At 43.7% G+C, this 13,909-nt stretch overlaps 1 protein-coding gene across 3 annotated transcripts in view; it reads left to right on the forward strand.

Moving 5' to 3' along the window:
- The window catches only part of LOC121003400 (oocyte zinc finger protein XlCOF8.4-like), a 41,410-nt gene that overhangs the window by 857 nt on the left and 26,644 nt on the right, over positions 1-13,909 (forward strand). For 2 of the 3 annotated variants that reach the window (XM_040435237.1, XM_040435240.1), the window contains exon 3: positions 1,749-1,902. In XM_040435237.1, coding sequence (XP_040291171.1) covers positions 1,822-1,902 — 81 coding nt within the window. In that variant the 5' untranslated portion in view covers positions 1,749-1,821. The remainder of the gene's footprint in view (positions 1-1,748; positions 1,903-13,909) is intronic. The other variant, XM_040435238.1, reaches the window with a different exon arrangement.

The raw sequence follows: 13,909 nt of genomic DNA on the forward strand, positions 1-13,909 counted from the left end.
CTCTATAGAGGGTTCATTCTGAGTTATTTTATAAGAACTGAGAACTCATTCACCACTGAGGGCTAGAATATTGTGTTTGCATGTTCTACAACTATATTGGTCATCTTCCTCCTGTGGTCCTCAGATCCTTGCATGTGCATACAAATTATTTGTTTGGGCTCCATACAGAGGTTTGCACTGTTCCTCTGGCCTTCATACACCATATACATAGGCTCATATACTGGTGCCTACATTACACCTCTGGACCTAAATCATACAGGCTTGCACTTGAACTTCCTACTAGATGAGTAGTGTAGGGGTACCAAGTTTAATAGTATATACAAACATGATTGTCCTTAGTGGTTCATTAAAGGGGTTCTCTGGGAATTAAGAAAGTGAAAATACTTAAATATTACTTTATTATAAATATACTCCCAAATATCTTTCATTAGTTATAATGGCTCCTTTTGTCTATGGAGCAACCATTAGGAGAAGTAAAATGGCCGCCGTCCTATTAATACACAGAAAACCTGTCCTAATCACACAGCAGGACAAGTTACTTCACAACACTGAGTTAAAGAGCTGCATCATTCTCCTCTCTGCTCTGCTTGTCAGGGATTATGATCCTGAATATCGATAGGATGGCGGCCATTTTATTTCCCCTGATGATTGCTCCCCAGAAAAAAATGAGCCACTATAGCTAATAAAAGGTACTTAGGAACATATTTATAATAAAGTTATATTTAAGTATTTTCAGTAATTGTAATTTCTTAATTTCCAGAGAGCCCCTTTAAAGGGTTTGTCAGAGATCATGCAAAATCTAGCCAAGGGGGAAAAATGGCATAAAAAAAACACATTACTCCATTACTTAGTCGGTAAATACCCTGCCTCAGTGACATCACATCATTACTGGGGAGGACTGGAACAATGACAGATTTACCAGGTAAGAAATGGGTCATTTGTTTTTTTATGGCATTTTCTACCCTTGACTATATTTTGCCTGCTCTTGTACAACCCACTTTAAGTAACTTTATGTAACTCATACAGTACTTACATAGCCATAATAATTACTTTTAAACGTTTTTTTTTTGTACTTGTTGCAATAAGAATGTTTAGTACAGGTAGTGTAATAGTAAAGGGTATAACAATAGACTCAGGTTTCAACAAAACTCAATCCCAATAAAGCTGTAATAGTAAATGATCTGTTATTCCACAATAGAACTGTTAGCGGAGGAAGACTCGTTATCATCTGTAGTTCTGTTCAAGTGTGTGTTGAATCTATCAGAAAGATATCTCCAGCCTTATTAAAGGTGTATTCTAGTTGTGAGAGGTTATCCCCTATCCACAGGATAGAGGATAAGTATCAGTGGGTGTCCTAATGCTAGGACTCCCACTTACTGGGACACCTCATATCAGTGGGTGTCCTACCACTGGGACCCCCACCAATCACACCCCTCAGGCCCCTCCCATGACGCTCCATTCATGTGTATGGGAATTCAGGAGACAGTCTAATACAGCGCACAACTATTTCTTAAATTCCCATAGAGATGAATGGACCAGCTGTCCGGATGCCGGACCCCCCACTCCATTTATTTCGGGGAGCCAGATGGGTGCAGGGTTTCTATTCCCTTGATTGGTGAGGGTTCCAGCGGTAGGATAGGGGGATAGCTTCTCACGACGGAATACCCCTTTAATGCAGAGAAGGCTCTGACAGCTATCTCTGATGGTCTCTTTCATAGCATTTACAGAATCACTAAACTTTTATCCAGTCAGGTTTCAGCACTACATCATCCTACCAGTTAATGTCTTTTTGCCAAGATCATTTTCCTGTCTAATCCAGTAATGATGAATAAGAACAGAAATACGATGGCCAAGAGGATATTAAATATCACCCTGGAGATCATCTACCTGCTGACTGGAAAGGTGAGGCATTGGCATTGACATCACTTTGAGGGGTGTCAATCTCTGGTTACAGGTACTGACAGCACAGAGCGGGGATGCCAAGTCTAGGACAAAGGGTAGGCAAAGGTAGGTGACCACCTAGAGGTGCTACCTTGCCATTGGGGTGGGGCTTACAATTTTTATGGTTAAAAGGACAGGTGGAGAAAAAATGTGGTGGAAAAGGACCTGTATGAAGTAACCACCATGTGACCAGTGCATGAGGGACAGAGCTCAGCAGTGCAGGCCAGGGTATAAGTGGTGGTGAAGGACCTGTGAAGATTATGTGATATGAAGGAGTGGAACTTAAAGGCTGTGTGCTCTGCATGGAGGAGAAGAAAGAGGATAAATTATGGATTTAGTTTTCTTCTGTAGGTTGTCATCAGCTCTGTGAGATCTGGTTACCAGGGAAATACTTGGTGTGACAAACATGACTTTTTTAAAGGACTCTTTGGGGGGAATTTATCATGAGGGGAATATTTGATGTCAATTTTGCTTGACTCTTTGTTGGTGTACTTTATGTGATGTTTATCAAATGTCGCATGTTTGATACATTTGTCTAATGCTTAAACCTTGAAACATTTGTCTAATGCTTAAACCTTGAAAAGCTCCTCCAGTTTTCCTACTCCACCCTCATACTGGAGTGAGATTTCAACTTTTTTTTTTTTAAAGTACCAGTGATAAATCTGGAGTGAAGCTCATTAACATAGCTAACCATATCCACTTTCATTCTCATATTTCAAAATTAAGTGAATGGTATGGAAATGCAAAAAGTCGCAACATTTTTATGCAAGTGAGCTCAAAAGTCACAAAAAACGAATTTCACTTTTTGAAGCCAGAACTCTGGAGTAAAGGCATAATAAATAGGGGTCTTGTGTTTATTATATTCATGATCAGTGTTTCAAAGAGTTAAAAGCTGAATTGTAGTTTGTTGGCCAGTTGATGATCCCCTGCTGGTTTATGGTCTCAGGTTTTTTCTATGAGGCTGGGCAAGGTGAGTGGAGGATTATGGGATTGTAAGTCTTTATCTTGCCTTTGAAGATGAGCCTTAGAGCCCTTGCACACGACTGTATGCCCTCCAAGACATACGGTCTGTGAGCACGCCATATGTCCCGGAGCTGCATTGATTGTGCGCACGGGAGCACACAGCATCATAGATTACAATGATGCTGTGCACGTCAGGCTGCCTGTGGGACTATTGTCCCACACTCATATGATCTTGTGTGCAATGGCCCTTAGATCCATTTAGTTCCAGTCACCAAATGTATTGGCTGGACTGCAGGACACCTCCGATAACATTATCTGTTAATGATCCGATTGGGTAAAGGAAACATAGGGTGTGTTTGCCCAGGGAAAGTTTTGGAAACCCACCTGGATATGTGAGAGTGGGGCCATGCTACAACATCAGAAGTTGAATCGCTGCTCCCTGGAAAAAAGACAAGAACTGAATGCAAAACTCCACTGGCAGGAATTCCTGAACCACATCTTTTAGGCCCCTTTCACACGGGCGAGTTTTCCGCGCGGGGCAATGCGTGAGGTGAACGCATTGCACCCGCACTGAATCCGGACCCATTTATTTCTATGGGGCTGTGCACATGAGCGGTGATTTTCACGCATCACTTGTGCGTTGCGTGAAAATCGCAGCAAGCTCTATTTTGTGCGTTTTTCGCGCAACGCAGGCCCCATAGAAGTGAATGGGACTGCGTGAAAATCGCAAGCATCCGCAAGCAAGTGCGGATGCGGTGCGATTTTCACGCACGGTTGCTAGGAGACGATCGGGATGGAGACCCGATCATTATTATTTTCCCTTATAACATGGTTATAAGGGAAAATAATAGCATTCTTAATACAGAATGCATAGTATAATAGGGCTGGAGGGGTTAAAAAATAATAATAATAATTTAACTCACCTTAAACCACTTGTTCGCGCAGCCGGCATCTCTTCTGTCTTCTTTCTTCAGGACCTGGGTAAAGGACCTGTGATGACGTCACTGCACTCATCACATGGCCCCTCACATGATCCATCACCATGGTAAAAGATCATGTGATGGACCTTGTGATGAGCGCAGTGACGTCACCACAGGTCCTTTACCCAGGTCCTGCAGAAAGAAGACAGAAGAGCCGGGCTGCACGAACAAGTGGATTAAGGTGAGTTAAATAATTTTTTATTTTTTTAACCCCTCCAGCCCTATTGTACTATGCATTCTGTATTAAGAATGCTATTATTTTCCCTTATAACCATGTTATAAGGGAAAATATTACAATCTACAGAACACCTAACCCAAACCCGAACTTCTGTGAAGAAGTTCGGGTTTGGGTACCAAACATGCCGATTTTTCTCACGCGCGTGCAAAACGCATTACAACGCATTACAATCGCGCATTTTCCCGCAATGCACCCGCATCTCATCCGGGCAAAAAACATGACGACCGTGTGAAAGAGGCCTTAGGGACCTGAATTTAGTTTTTATGTAATCCCCTTTGTTTTACACCCCCCTTGTATTGTTTCTTTCTGTAACTGTGACTTGTATGCACTAGGAGTTGTAGTTCTCTCTTTATACCCAGTCTCTGTACTGTTATCTGATTGCCCATAATAGCATCCTACACATGCTGGGAGTTGTAGTTTCTTCATATCCACTACCTGTAATATCCTCTAACAGCCCATAATAACATCCTATAATTGGCGTTTGGTGCGCAGTGTCAGGAACACGAACAGTGGGCCCAATTTTCTTCAAAACAACAGTGAATATCGCAATTTACCTGGACATCTTTGAACAGTTTTACAACCAACAAGATGGGGCAACATGCCACACCTCACAGATCTCACTGGCACGGGTTCATGAACTGTTTACAGAGGAACAAACAGTGAATAGGGGGTTATGGCCACTACATTCCCCAGACTTGTCCACATGCGATTTTTATCTGTGGGGAAATTTAAAACAGAAAGTGTCCACTAACAATCCACATCCCACATCACAAACACTAGCCGCAGTATCACTGCTAAAGAGCTGCCAGCAGTATCAGCCAACATAATCCGACGTCCCCAGAGATGCATAGCCATGAACAGGGAACACTGTCAGCATCTTTTGTTACTTGTGGGTAATAAAAAAGAAACAATCCACTTGCTCGTTCATCTTGTCATACTATCGTTGGAGACTGGCTACTTATTCGTGGGCCACCTTGTACTTCCCTTTTTACTCTATTCACTGATATCCCATAATAGCAGCCTGGACATGCTGGGGCTTGTAGTTCTCTCCTCATATACTTTTATCCTGTTATTACTATTATGATGTTCTGCAGCATCTGAGGTCTGTATTAGGCTCTCTTCACATCTGTCCTGGTAATTTCCCCTGTTCTGCTCTGTGATAGGGGCTGGATCTGGCACATCATGGACAACAGCACCCAATAGATCCCACTAATTATAATGAGATGCTGCACTATTTCTACCTGATCGATGGCAGAGGTTCCTAACAGAGATGTGATCAAAGCCTTATGAGTTTTTATAGCATTGGAGTTGTGAATTATCATGTTCTGCACAGGGCTGTGGAGATGGAGTTGTTGAGTCAGTCAAAGCTAGTTTTGGGTGGAGTTGGATTCGGAGTCGGTAGAAAAGTGCTGACTCCAGCTTAAAAAAATATTGGGGGAGATTTATCAAACTGGTGTAATGGAAAGCTGCCCAAGCAACCAATCAGGTTCCACCTTTTTTTATACAAAGGCGCAATTCGATTAGTTGCTATGGGCAACTAAGCCAGTTTTCCTTTACACCAGTTTTGATAAATCTCCCCCATTGTCTTTTATTAATATTGTGTGATTATTTTAATATTGTGATGATATTGTGATTATTTTATTAACTTTCATAGGAATTTCGAAAAGTTTACAGATGTTACTCATAAATATATTAATGTTCTATGAATCTAATGGAGCACTTACATGCGCAGACCGAGCAGGCAATTATTGGGAAGGTACTGCTCCTTCCTGATAGTTGCCTGCTTGTCAGTGGATGTGAAAAGCTGTATTTTACATGTAACAATCTCCTCCACTGTATGGGGATGAGCAATGGCTACTCACACAGATTCATGTTTCTGGGGAGCAGATCGCTGTTCACACAATACAATCTGCTGCCCACAAATGATTAAATATGCTGCATGAACAAAGAACTCACCCAATGAACAAGCTTTTGCTCGTTCATCAGTTAATCGGCAGCACATTTACACAGGCCTATTATTGAGAACGAGTGTTCGTAGAAGTCTTTGTTCCCGATAATTGGCCACACAATTGTGCACTGTATATCTGCCATAAGGCTCCTATTTATGAAAAACAGTGATCAGCAGAGTGTTCTGGTGATCGATAATCAGTTCTCACCTCTACTCAGTTCCTTATACTAGGTATCTTCATGCTGCTCCAAGGTCTTTAGTTACAGTGCCTGAAACTGTGCTACACATGCTCAGCAGTAAAAATCAGAGGAGATAGTTCACCACTGACCATCTCAGAACTGCTAGAGAGAACAGGAAGACAGCGTTAAGAGGTTGTCTAGGAATAAGTAACTTTTCACAGGAGACAGTAGCCTGCTTCTGCTATGGAAAGATTCATACGGTACTTACCTGCTAACTGCAGCTCCAGTTTTGCGCACTGGCTTCTGTGTGTCCGTCTTCCGGTAAACGTGGTTAACTTCCTCCCCTAGCATGGGCATGGTCACTTGCTCTGTTGCAGCCAGTGACTGGCTTCAGCGGTGATGTGTTTCTTGTGGACATGTCACCACTGAATCCAGTCATTGGCTGCAGAGGAGCAGATGATTATGCTCATGCCTGACAAGAAGTAAACAAGCTTCAAACTGGATGATGGATGCATGAGAGCCAGTGCACATGACCAGAGCTGCAGTTAGCAGGTAAGTATGAATTTTTCCATAACTGAGGCAGGCTGCGGGCACCTGTGAAAAGTTATTTATTCCCAGACAACCCCTTTAAGGCAAGCACTAAAAAAAGCACCTGCACTTTTTAAATGTTTCTTTTATTCCCATTCAGACCCCCACCGATCAGCTGTCCCCAGCACTCCTGTGTTGTCATGTGTGCAGCAGCTGATGTGTGTATTATCATGTTCTGTGTAATGCCGATGGTTTATGGCCCCTGCTGTCTCTGTTTCTGTGACACCGGAGTGCTTACCCACTTCCCTGCTCCTGTGCTTTGGTTGTTTGTGCCCATCAGTGCCTCGCTGCTCTGTTCACTCCACTCTGGTCTGCAACCTGCTCTTCACTTGCAGTGCCTCTGTCTGCTTATAGGCATCCTGCTGTTTTTAAAGGGCCAGGATGTGCTTGGCCTACTCTGTCCAGCCCATGACTATCCTCCCTACTGTAGTCAAACCACCCTCCCCTGTGGGAAGGTGCCTGAGGTGTAGGTTCCATTTCTAGTTTCCTGCCAAGGTGTGCCATTCTTGTTTTCATTTGTGTCCTGTTCTCTGCCTGTTAACTAGAACTGACCATTTGTTGCCTAATCTGACTTCTGCCTTTTCCTTGTATTGACTCTTTTCTGCCCTGCCTGACCTGTTTACTGGATTACTCAAAAAACGGTCTGTCCTGACCTCAGCTTGTTTCATCACTACCGTTTTGTCTGATCCCTCGAGTTTTCTTGACCCATTTGAGTTAGCAGCCACTGAACAGAGGCTACTCCAAGAGGTATTGGCCTAGTGGTTCCCCTGCAGTGGGCTTAAAGGGTGAAGACCAGAGGGGCCTCTTAGATAATGCCCTAAGGCACAGCAGATCCACTTCTGTTTTCATAAGTTTGCTCAAGCCATTGCTCCGACTGCCCCAAAAAATTGGGATTACAGGGCTTGTTTAAGGAATTAACCAATCAACAAAATGGCCAGAGGCAGCTACTCTAGTATCTGACCATGATTTCTGCTTGTTTGGACTTCTTGGCGTTTTCTGTTCCTGCTCCGCCTTCTCAAACCATAGCATCTGTCCCTCTTCTACAGTCACCCTCCTCAGCTTGGTGTTTTGCCCTCCATCTCACACTGCCACCTCACTATGATGGAGATACTAAAACCTGTTGTGAACCACTACACCAGTCACTTTGAATTTGAGGCCCAGTAGTTCTCTGACTGGGCCAAGGTGGCTTTCTTTGTATCCCTCCTGTCCAGAGAATCTTTGGGAACGGGCTGACCGTCTGACCTATAATTGATACAATTTATTGTCAAACTTCCATAAGGTTTTTGAAGAGCCTGATGTCTGGCTAACCTGTCCAGAAGCCTCAAGTTCCCCAACGTTATAAGGTCTGTCTCCATTCTTTTCCAGCTGTGCAGAAGTATTTTACAAGAAGGCTGGCAAGACACTGCCACCTCATAGGCCATATGACTGCCACATCTGTTGCATCCTGAAACCACTTCCCCATGTTGCCTTGTGTACCCTCTGTCGCTGCCAGATATCTAAACCATGTCAGATTACATTGAAGGGAACCTGTCACCATTAAAAAGCAGTGTAATCTACTTAGAAGTCAAATGGGGGGGGGGGGGGGGGGGGTCTTATCAGTGATTCCCTCTATGACTAGATATACACAGCCTCCTTGACTTTGAAACCCAGAATAAGCAGGAATTTAAGTTAATGAAATGCACGTTATAATCCTTTTGCCATATAGCATGCTGCTGGCAGATTACACTGCATTTTCATGGTGACAGGTTCCCTTTATTAAGAATCTTGAGAGTTGACTCATCTGTTAGTCCTCCTCCGTGGCTGGAGCCAGCTTCTTCTTTGTCATAAAGTTGGATGATTCTCTTCGGCCATTTATTGCTTACCGTGGATTGAATATGATCACCATAAAGAAAAAATATCCCTTGCCGTTAATTTCCCGTCTATTTGACATGATTTGTTAAATTGGATCTCCAGGGTGCCTATAAATTAATCCATATCTGAGAGGTTTATGGGTGGAAGACTGCCTTTAACACCCTTGGTGGTCATTATGAGTACTCATCATGCTGTTAGGTCTCAGCAACACCTCCGATATATTTCAGTAGTTTTTCAACGACATCTTTCGTGACCTCTACATCAATATGGTGGTTTATCTCAACAACATCTTGATTTCCTCGCCTGACCTGACGTCACACCGGAAACATGCTTGTGCCATCCTCTAACATCTGTGGAAGAACAGGCTCTACGCCAAGTTTAAGAAGTGCCTGGGCCTCCTGGGCTAAGTGATCTCAGACCAGGATATACAGATGGACCCAGAGAAGTTGTCTGCAGCCTAGACTGGTCTCATCCACAGGATCTAAGAATCATACGATTCCTGGGCATTGGAAACTATTAGTGCCAATTCAGTCCCTAATTTTCTACTTTGACCGCTTCTATCTCGGCCCTCACCTCGAAGGGGTGAACCCCAGGAAATGGACACTAAAGGCTAATTCTATATTCTAGCCCTTTAAGCTTCTTTTTGGAGAGTGGACGCATCCTTTGTGGGAGCCAGATCATTGCTTACCTAGAAAAATGACTCTGGTAAAATTGTAACCTGTGGCTTTTTCTCCAAGGCCTTCACAACCACCAGCTGTAGTTATTCTATTGGAGACCTGAGTTACTTGTCATCAGTTTGGCTCTAGAGAAATTGAGACCTCTTCTGGATGGTGTTTGTCACAGATGAGAGTAGGGGAACCCTCAACCGTGTGATGTTAATAGGATAAGGGAAGCTGCTAGGCCAGGACCACAGGATCAGGGAGCAGGTCACCTCCTAGCGCGTCCCTAATTCTGACCCTGACTCCTAACCGTATGAGCCAACCCAGATGGTAGGAGGGCTCATACTCAGGAACCTCGGGTCCCTACTAGCCCTCAGGATTTCCCTGGACTAGGAGCAGGGTAAGACGACCTGTTCCTCCTAGACACGGACGAACAGGAGTCTAAACTGGCCAAGCTGCAAGGAAAGGGAAACATATACAACATATGGATATGGCAGGTGAGTGAAACCACTTCCACACCTACCTGCCACAGACACACTGACTGGAACCCGTGCTCAAATGCTGATGTCCACACCAAACATAAAGGAACACAGCACACACACATTAAACACGCAGGAAACCAGATCCATAGCTGCAATAAGGTAAGACACCACACCAACATAAGCTTAACATCAATACACTGGACAGATGGTATAAGACCAGGAGGATGACTCCAGCATAATGCATGGCTGGAGTACCCCTCAGCTACAGGCATCCAGCAGAGGCTAAATAGCCCAAGTAGCCACACCCACTCACACACACTAGGAAGGGAGTTAACCCTTCCAACACCAGACAGGGTAGTGAAGCCACTTAAAAGGGAAGTGCACACATATAAACACAAGTTGCCATAGGCAACCGCATGCATAGACAGTGAGCAGCCCAGCAACAAGCTCAGGCTGCTACACTGCCAACAACCTTATGTTACCAGCGGCAACCACACGTGAGGCATCATACAAACAGCCCTCACCTGTGGTTGACAACAATACCAGACCGCAGGCAACTGCATGCGGCTCAAGGAGTCACGACCAAGACCATGGTCGTGACAGTGTTAGACACCCAGCAGTTATCTACACCGACCACAATAATCTGACTTATTTTCAGACTGCTCACCAAATGACTCTGATCTGTCCACTCTGACCTCTGTACGAACAATGGCTTTCCTTTTTCATAGCGGTCTGTCGTAAATAGAGAAGAAAATAAAAGTGAGTCCAATCATAGAAACTTCAACTGTGAGTGATTAGATTAAATAGCTATGTATTATGACTGTTTCTGCGTCTTTTTAAAGTGTATTAAAATTTATTTTATTTGTAAGGTCGCCAGATGTTTTATCCCAGGCCCCGAATGTACTGGCCGTCGGAGATATACAACAGTATTGCCTTCTTCAGGACAGCGATACAATTGAATCACTGTGGTGTAACATTGGAGCCAATTGCTCCCTGTGCCACCCTTCTCTCTCATAGGCTACAGGCAACTAGGCTTGAGGCCTATGAGAATTAGTATGGTGCAGGCGGGACTTAGACAGCACAATGATGTCATTGCGCACCTGCGCATAGACGCAGGTGGCATGTTGACTTCAATGCGAGCGCCTGAGAAACTGGGAACTCGTCGCTGCTTCACTGGCAGTGGTCGGAAATCAGGTGAGTATCTTTTTTTTCCCCTTGTTGGGCAGCATAGGGGGATTATAAGGTCTATGGGCACTACAGGGCGCCACTCCAAAGTCTGAGGGCACTACAGGGGGGCAGATTAAAAGGGTTTATCCAATCCCTATAATGACCCCAAAATGCCCAGGCTCCTCCTCTAGAGCATACTTGCCTGCTACCCGGCACCTGCGTCCCTCTGGATCCATCCATGGCCGCAGCTGCATCTCACCTTCGCTCGTATACAAACATCCAGGGATGGCTGGAGCAGCCAATAACAGGCTGTGACAAGCCTCCCTAGTATCGTGGGTGACACTATGAAGGCTTGTCACCTTCATGGCCTGCTATTGGTTTCTCCCTCCATTGCCAGATGTTTTGATCCACGTGACGGGGCGGCCATGCAAGGATTTGGAGGCATGCGGGTGCCGGGGAGCAGGTAAGTATGCTCTAGAGGAGGGGCCCAGGCAATCTGGGGGTCATTAAAGGGATTGGATAACCCCTTTAAGGACTGAGAGCACTATAAGAACTGTGGACACTAACGGAGGCACTATAAGGACTGTGGGCACATACGGGGGGCACTTTAAGGACTGTTAGCACTAGGGGCACTACAGAGGAGCACTATAAAGACTGGGGATGCTACAGGGGGGCACTATAAGGACTGGGGGAATTATAGGCAGCATTATAAGGACTATGGGCACTACAGGGGTTAGTTTAAGGACTGTGGATCTTACAGGGAGGAAGATTAAGGACTATGGATACTACCAGGGGCAGTATAAGGTCTGGGCGCACTATGGGGTTCAGTTTAAGAACTAGGAGCACTACAGTGGGGCACCATAAGGATTGTGGCCACCAGAGAGGGGTACCATAAGGTTTAGGGGCACTATCAGGTCAGGGTTCACTATAGGGGCAGTTTAAGGACTAGATAATTTGAGTTTAAGAACTTAGATAATTGGGCCATGTGCATTGGGCTATGGGCCCCAGATCTTTTGAGACCCTTGCAACACCACTGTGTTGTTGGTGTCTGGGACTTTGTGGGGTTTTGGGGCTTTGCAGCACAAAAGTGGTCGATCAGACTAATCTGGGCTGTTTTTAATACTATAGGGGAGAGTGAGGAAATAAGTAAAAGTTCTATAGCAGATTGGGAACTAGGGAGAATTAGAACCAGGACTCGGACCAGTGAGGGAGTCGGATCAGTGATCTTTTTTTAAGTTTCTCTTCCACATTAAACAACATGCAGCACCAGAGTTTTCCATTTTAATCCATTTTTCCTGTAAGATGGCAAAGGTCAACAGCAAAACAAAACTCAATATTTATTACCCTGATTTTGGAGGGCAGATTACACTGGGATAATTCTAAGTTGCCATGTTGCATTTGAAGACCCTCTGATGCACCCCAACAGTAGAAACTCCCAAAATATGACCCCATTTTGGAAACTACAGGATAAGGTGACAGTTTTATTGGTACTTTTTTGGGGTACATATTATTTTTTTATTGCTCGATATTACGCTTTTTATGAGCCAAGGTAACTAAAAATGGCTGTTCTGGCTCCATTTTTATTTTATTTATCAGTGATGACTAACCTCCGGCACTCCCAGCATGCTCCATTCTGTGGAGTTCTGAGAACAGCCAAGCAAGTGTGCATCTCGGGAGTTGTAGTTTTACCACAGCTGGAGTGCTGGAGGTTAGCCATCACAGGAATAGATCATGTGTTATTTTTGTAGAGCAGGTTGTTACAGACATGACAATACCAAATTAGTCTCTTTTAATTTTTTTGTTTCACTTTTACATAGTAAAGCATTTTAAAAAAAATTATATTTTTGTGTTTCCATTTTCTGAAAACCATATTGTTTTTATTTTTCTGACAATCGTCTTGTATAGGGGCTAATTTTTTCCTGGAAGAGTTGACTTTCTTATTGGTACCATTTTTGGGTACGTATGATTTTTTTAAAATCAATATTATACTTTTTTGGGACAAGGTGACAAAAAATTTCTGTTTTGGCACAGTGTTTATAATTTTTTTTATGGGGTTCACCTGCAGGGGTAGATAATGTGATATTTTTATAGATTAGGTCCTTATGGATGCAGCAAGACCTGATATATCGATGTTTCTTTAAATTTATTTCAGTTTTAAAAATAAAAAGCAATCATGTTTTTGTGTCTCCATTTTCTGAAAGCCATTTTTCCATTTTTTATTTCTGCCAATAGTCTTGTGTATAGGCTAACTTTTTTGCGGGAAGAGTTGACGTTTTTATTGGTACCATTTTTGGGTACGTATTTTTTTTTATTGGTGCAAGGTGACAAGATCATCATGACGTACTAGTATGTCAAATGTCAGCAAGGGATTAAAGAGAAAAAGGTCCACTTTTCTGTGGCTAAGCATTTTTGTAGCCTAGAGTACAATGAAGAACACATAAAAGTAATCATACTAGGCTACTTTCACACCAGCGTTTTTGCTGGATCCGTCATGAATCGGCAAAAACGATTCTGTCATGATAATACAATCGTCTGCATCCGTTATGAACAGATCTGGTATTATCTTTAAAATAGCCATTGTAAGTCAATGGGGGACGGATCTGTTTTCTATTGTGTCCGAGAAAACGGATCTATCCCCATTGACTTACATTGTGAGTCATGATGGATTCGTCTTGCTCCGCATTCCAGGACGCACTCAAAAATGCTGCTTGCTGCGATTTTGTGTGCGTCATAGGAACGCAATCAAACGGAATGGAATGCATTCTGGTGCATTCCGTTTCGTTCAGTTCAGTTTTGTCCCCATTGATAATGAATGGGGACAAAACTGAAGCGTTTTCCTCCGCTATTGAGATCCTATGACGGATCTCAATAGCGGAAAGGTAAAGTGCTGGTGTGAAAGTAGCCTTAAAAGGA

Source organism: Bufo bufo, chromosome 6 (genome assembly GCF_905171765.1).
Source record: "Bufo bufo chromosome 6, aBufBuf1.1, whole genome shotgun sequence".
Taxonomy (NCBI): domain Eukaryota; kingdom Metazoa; phylum Chordata; class Amphibia; order Anura; family Bufonidae; genus Bufo; species Bufo bufo.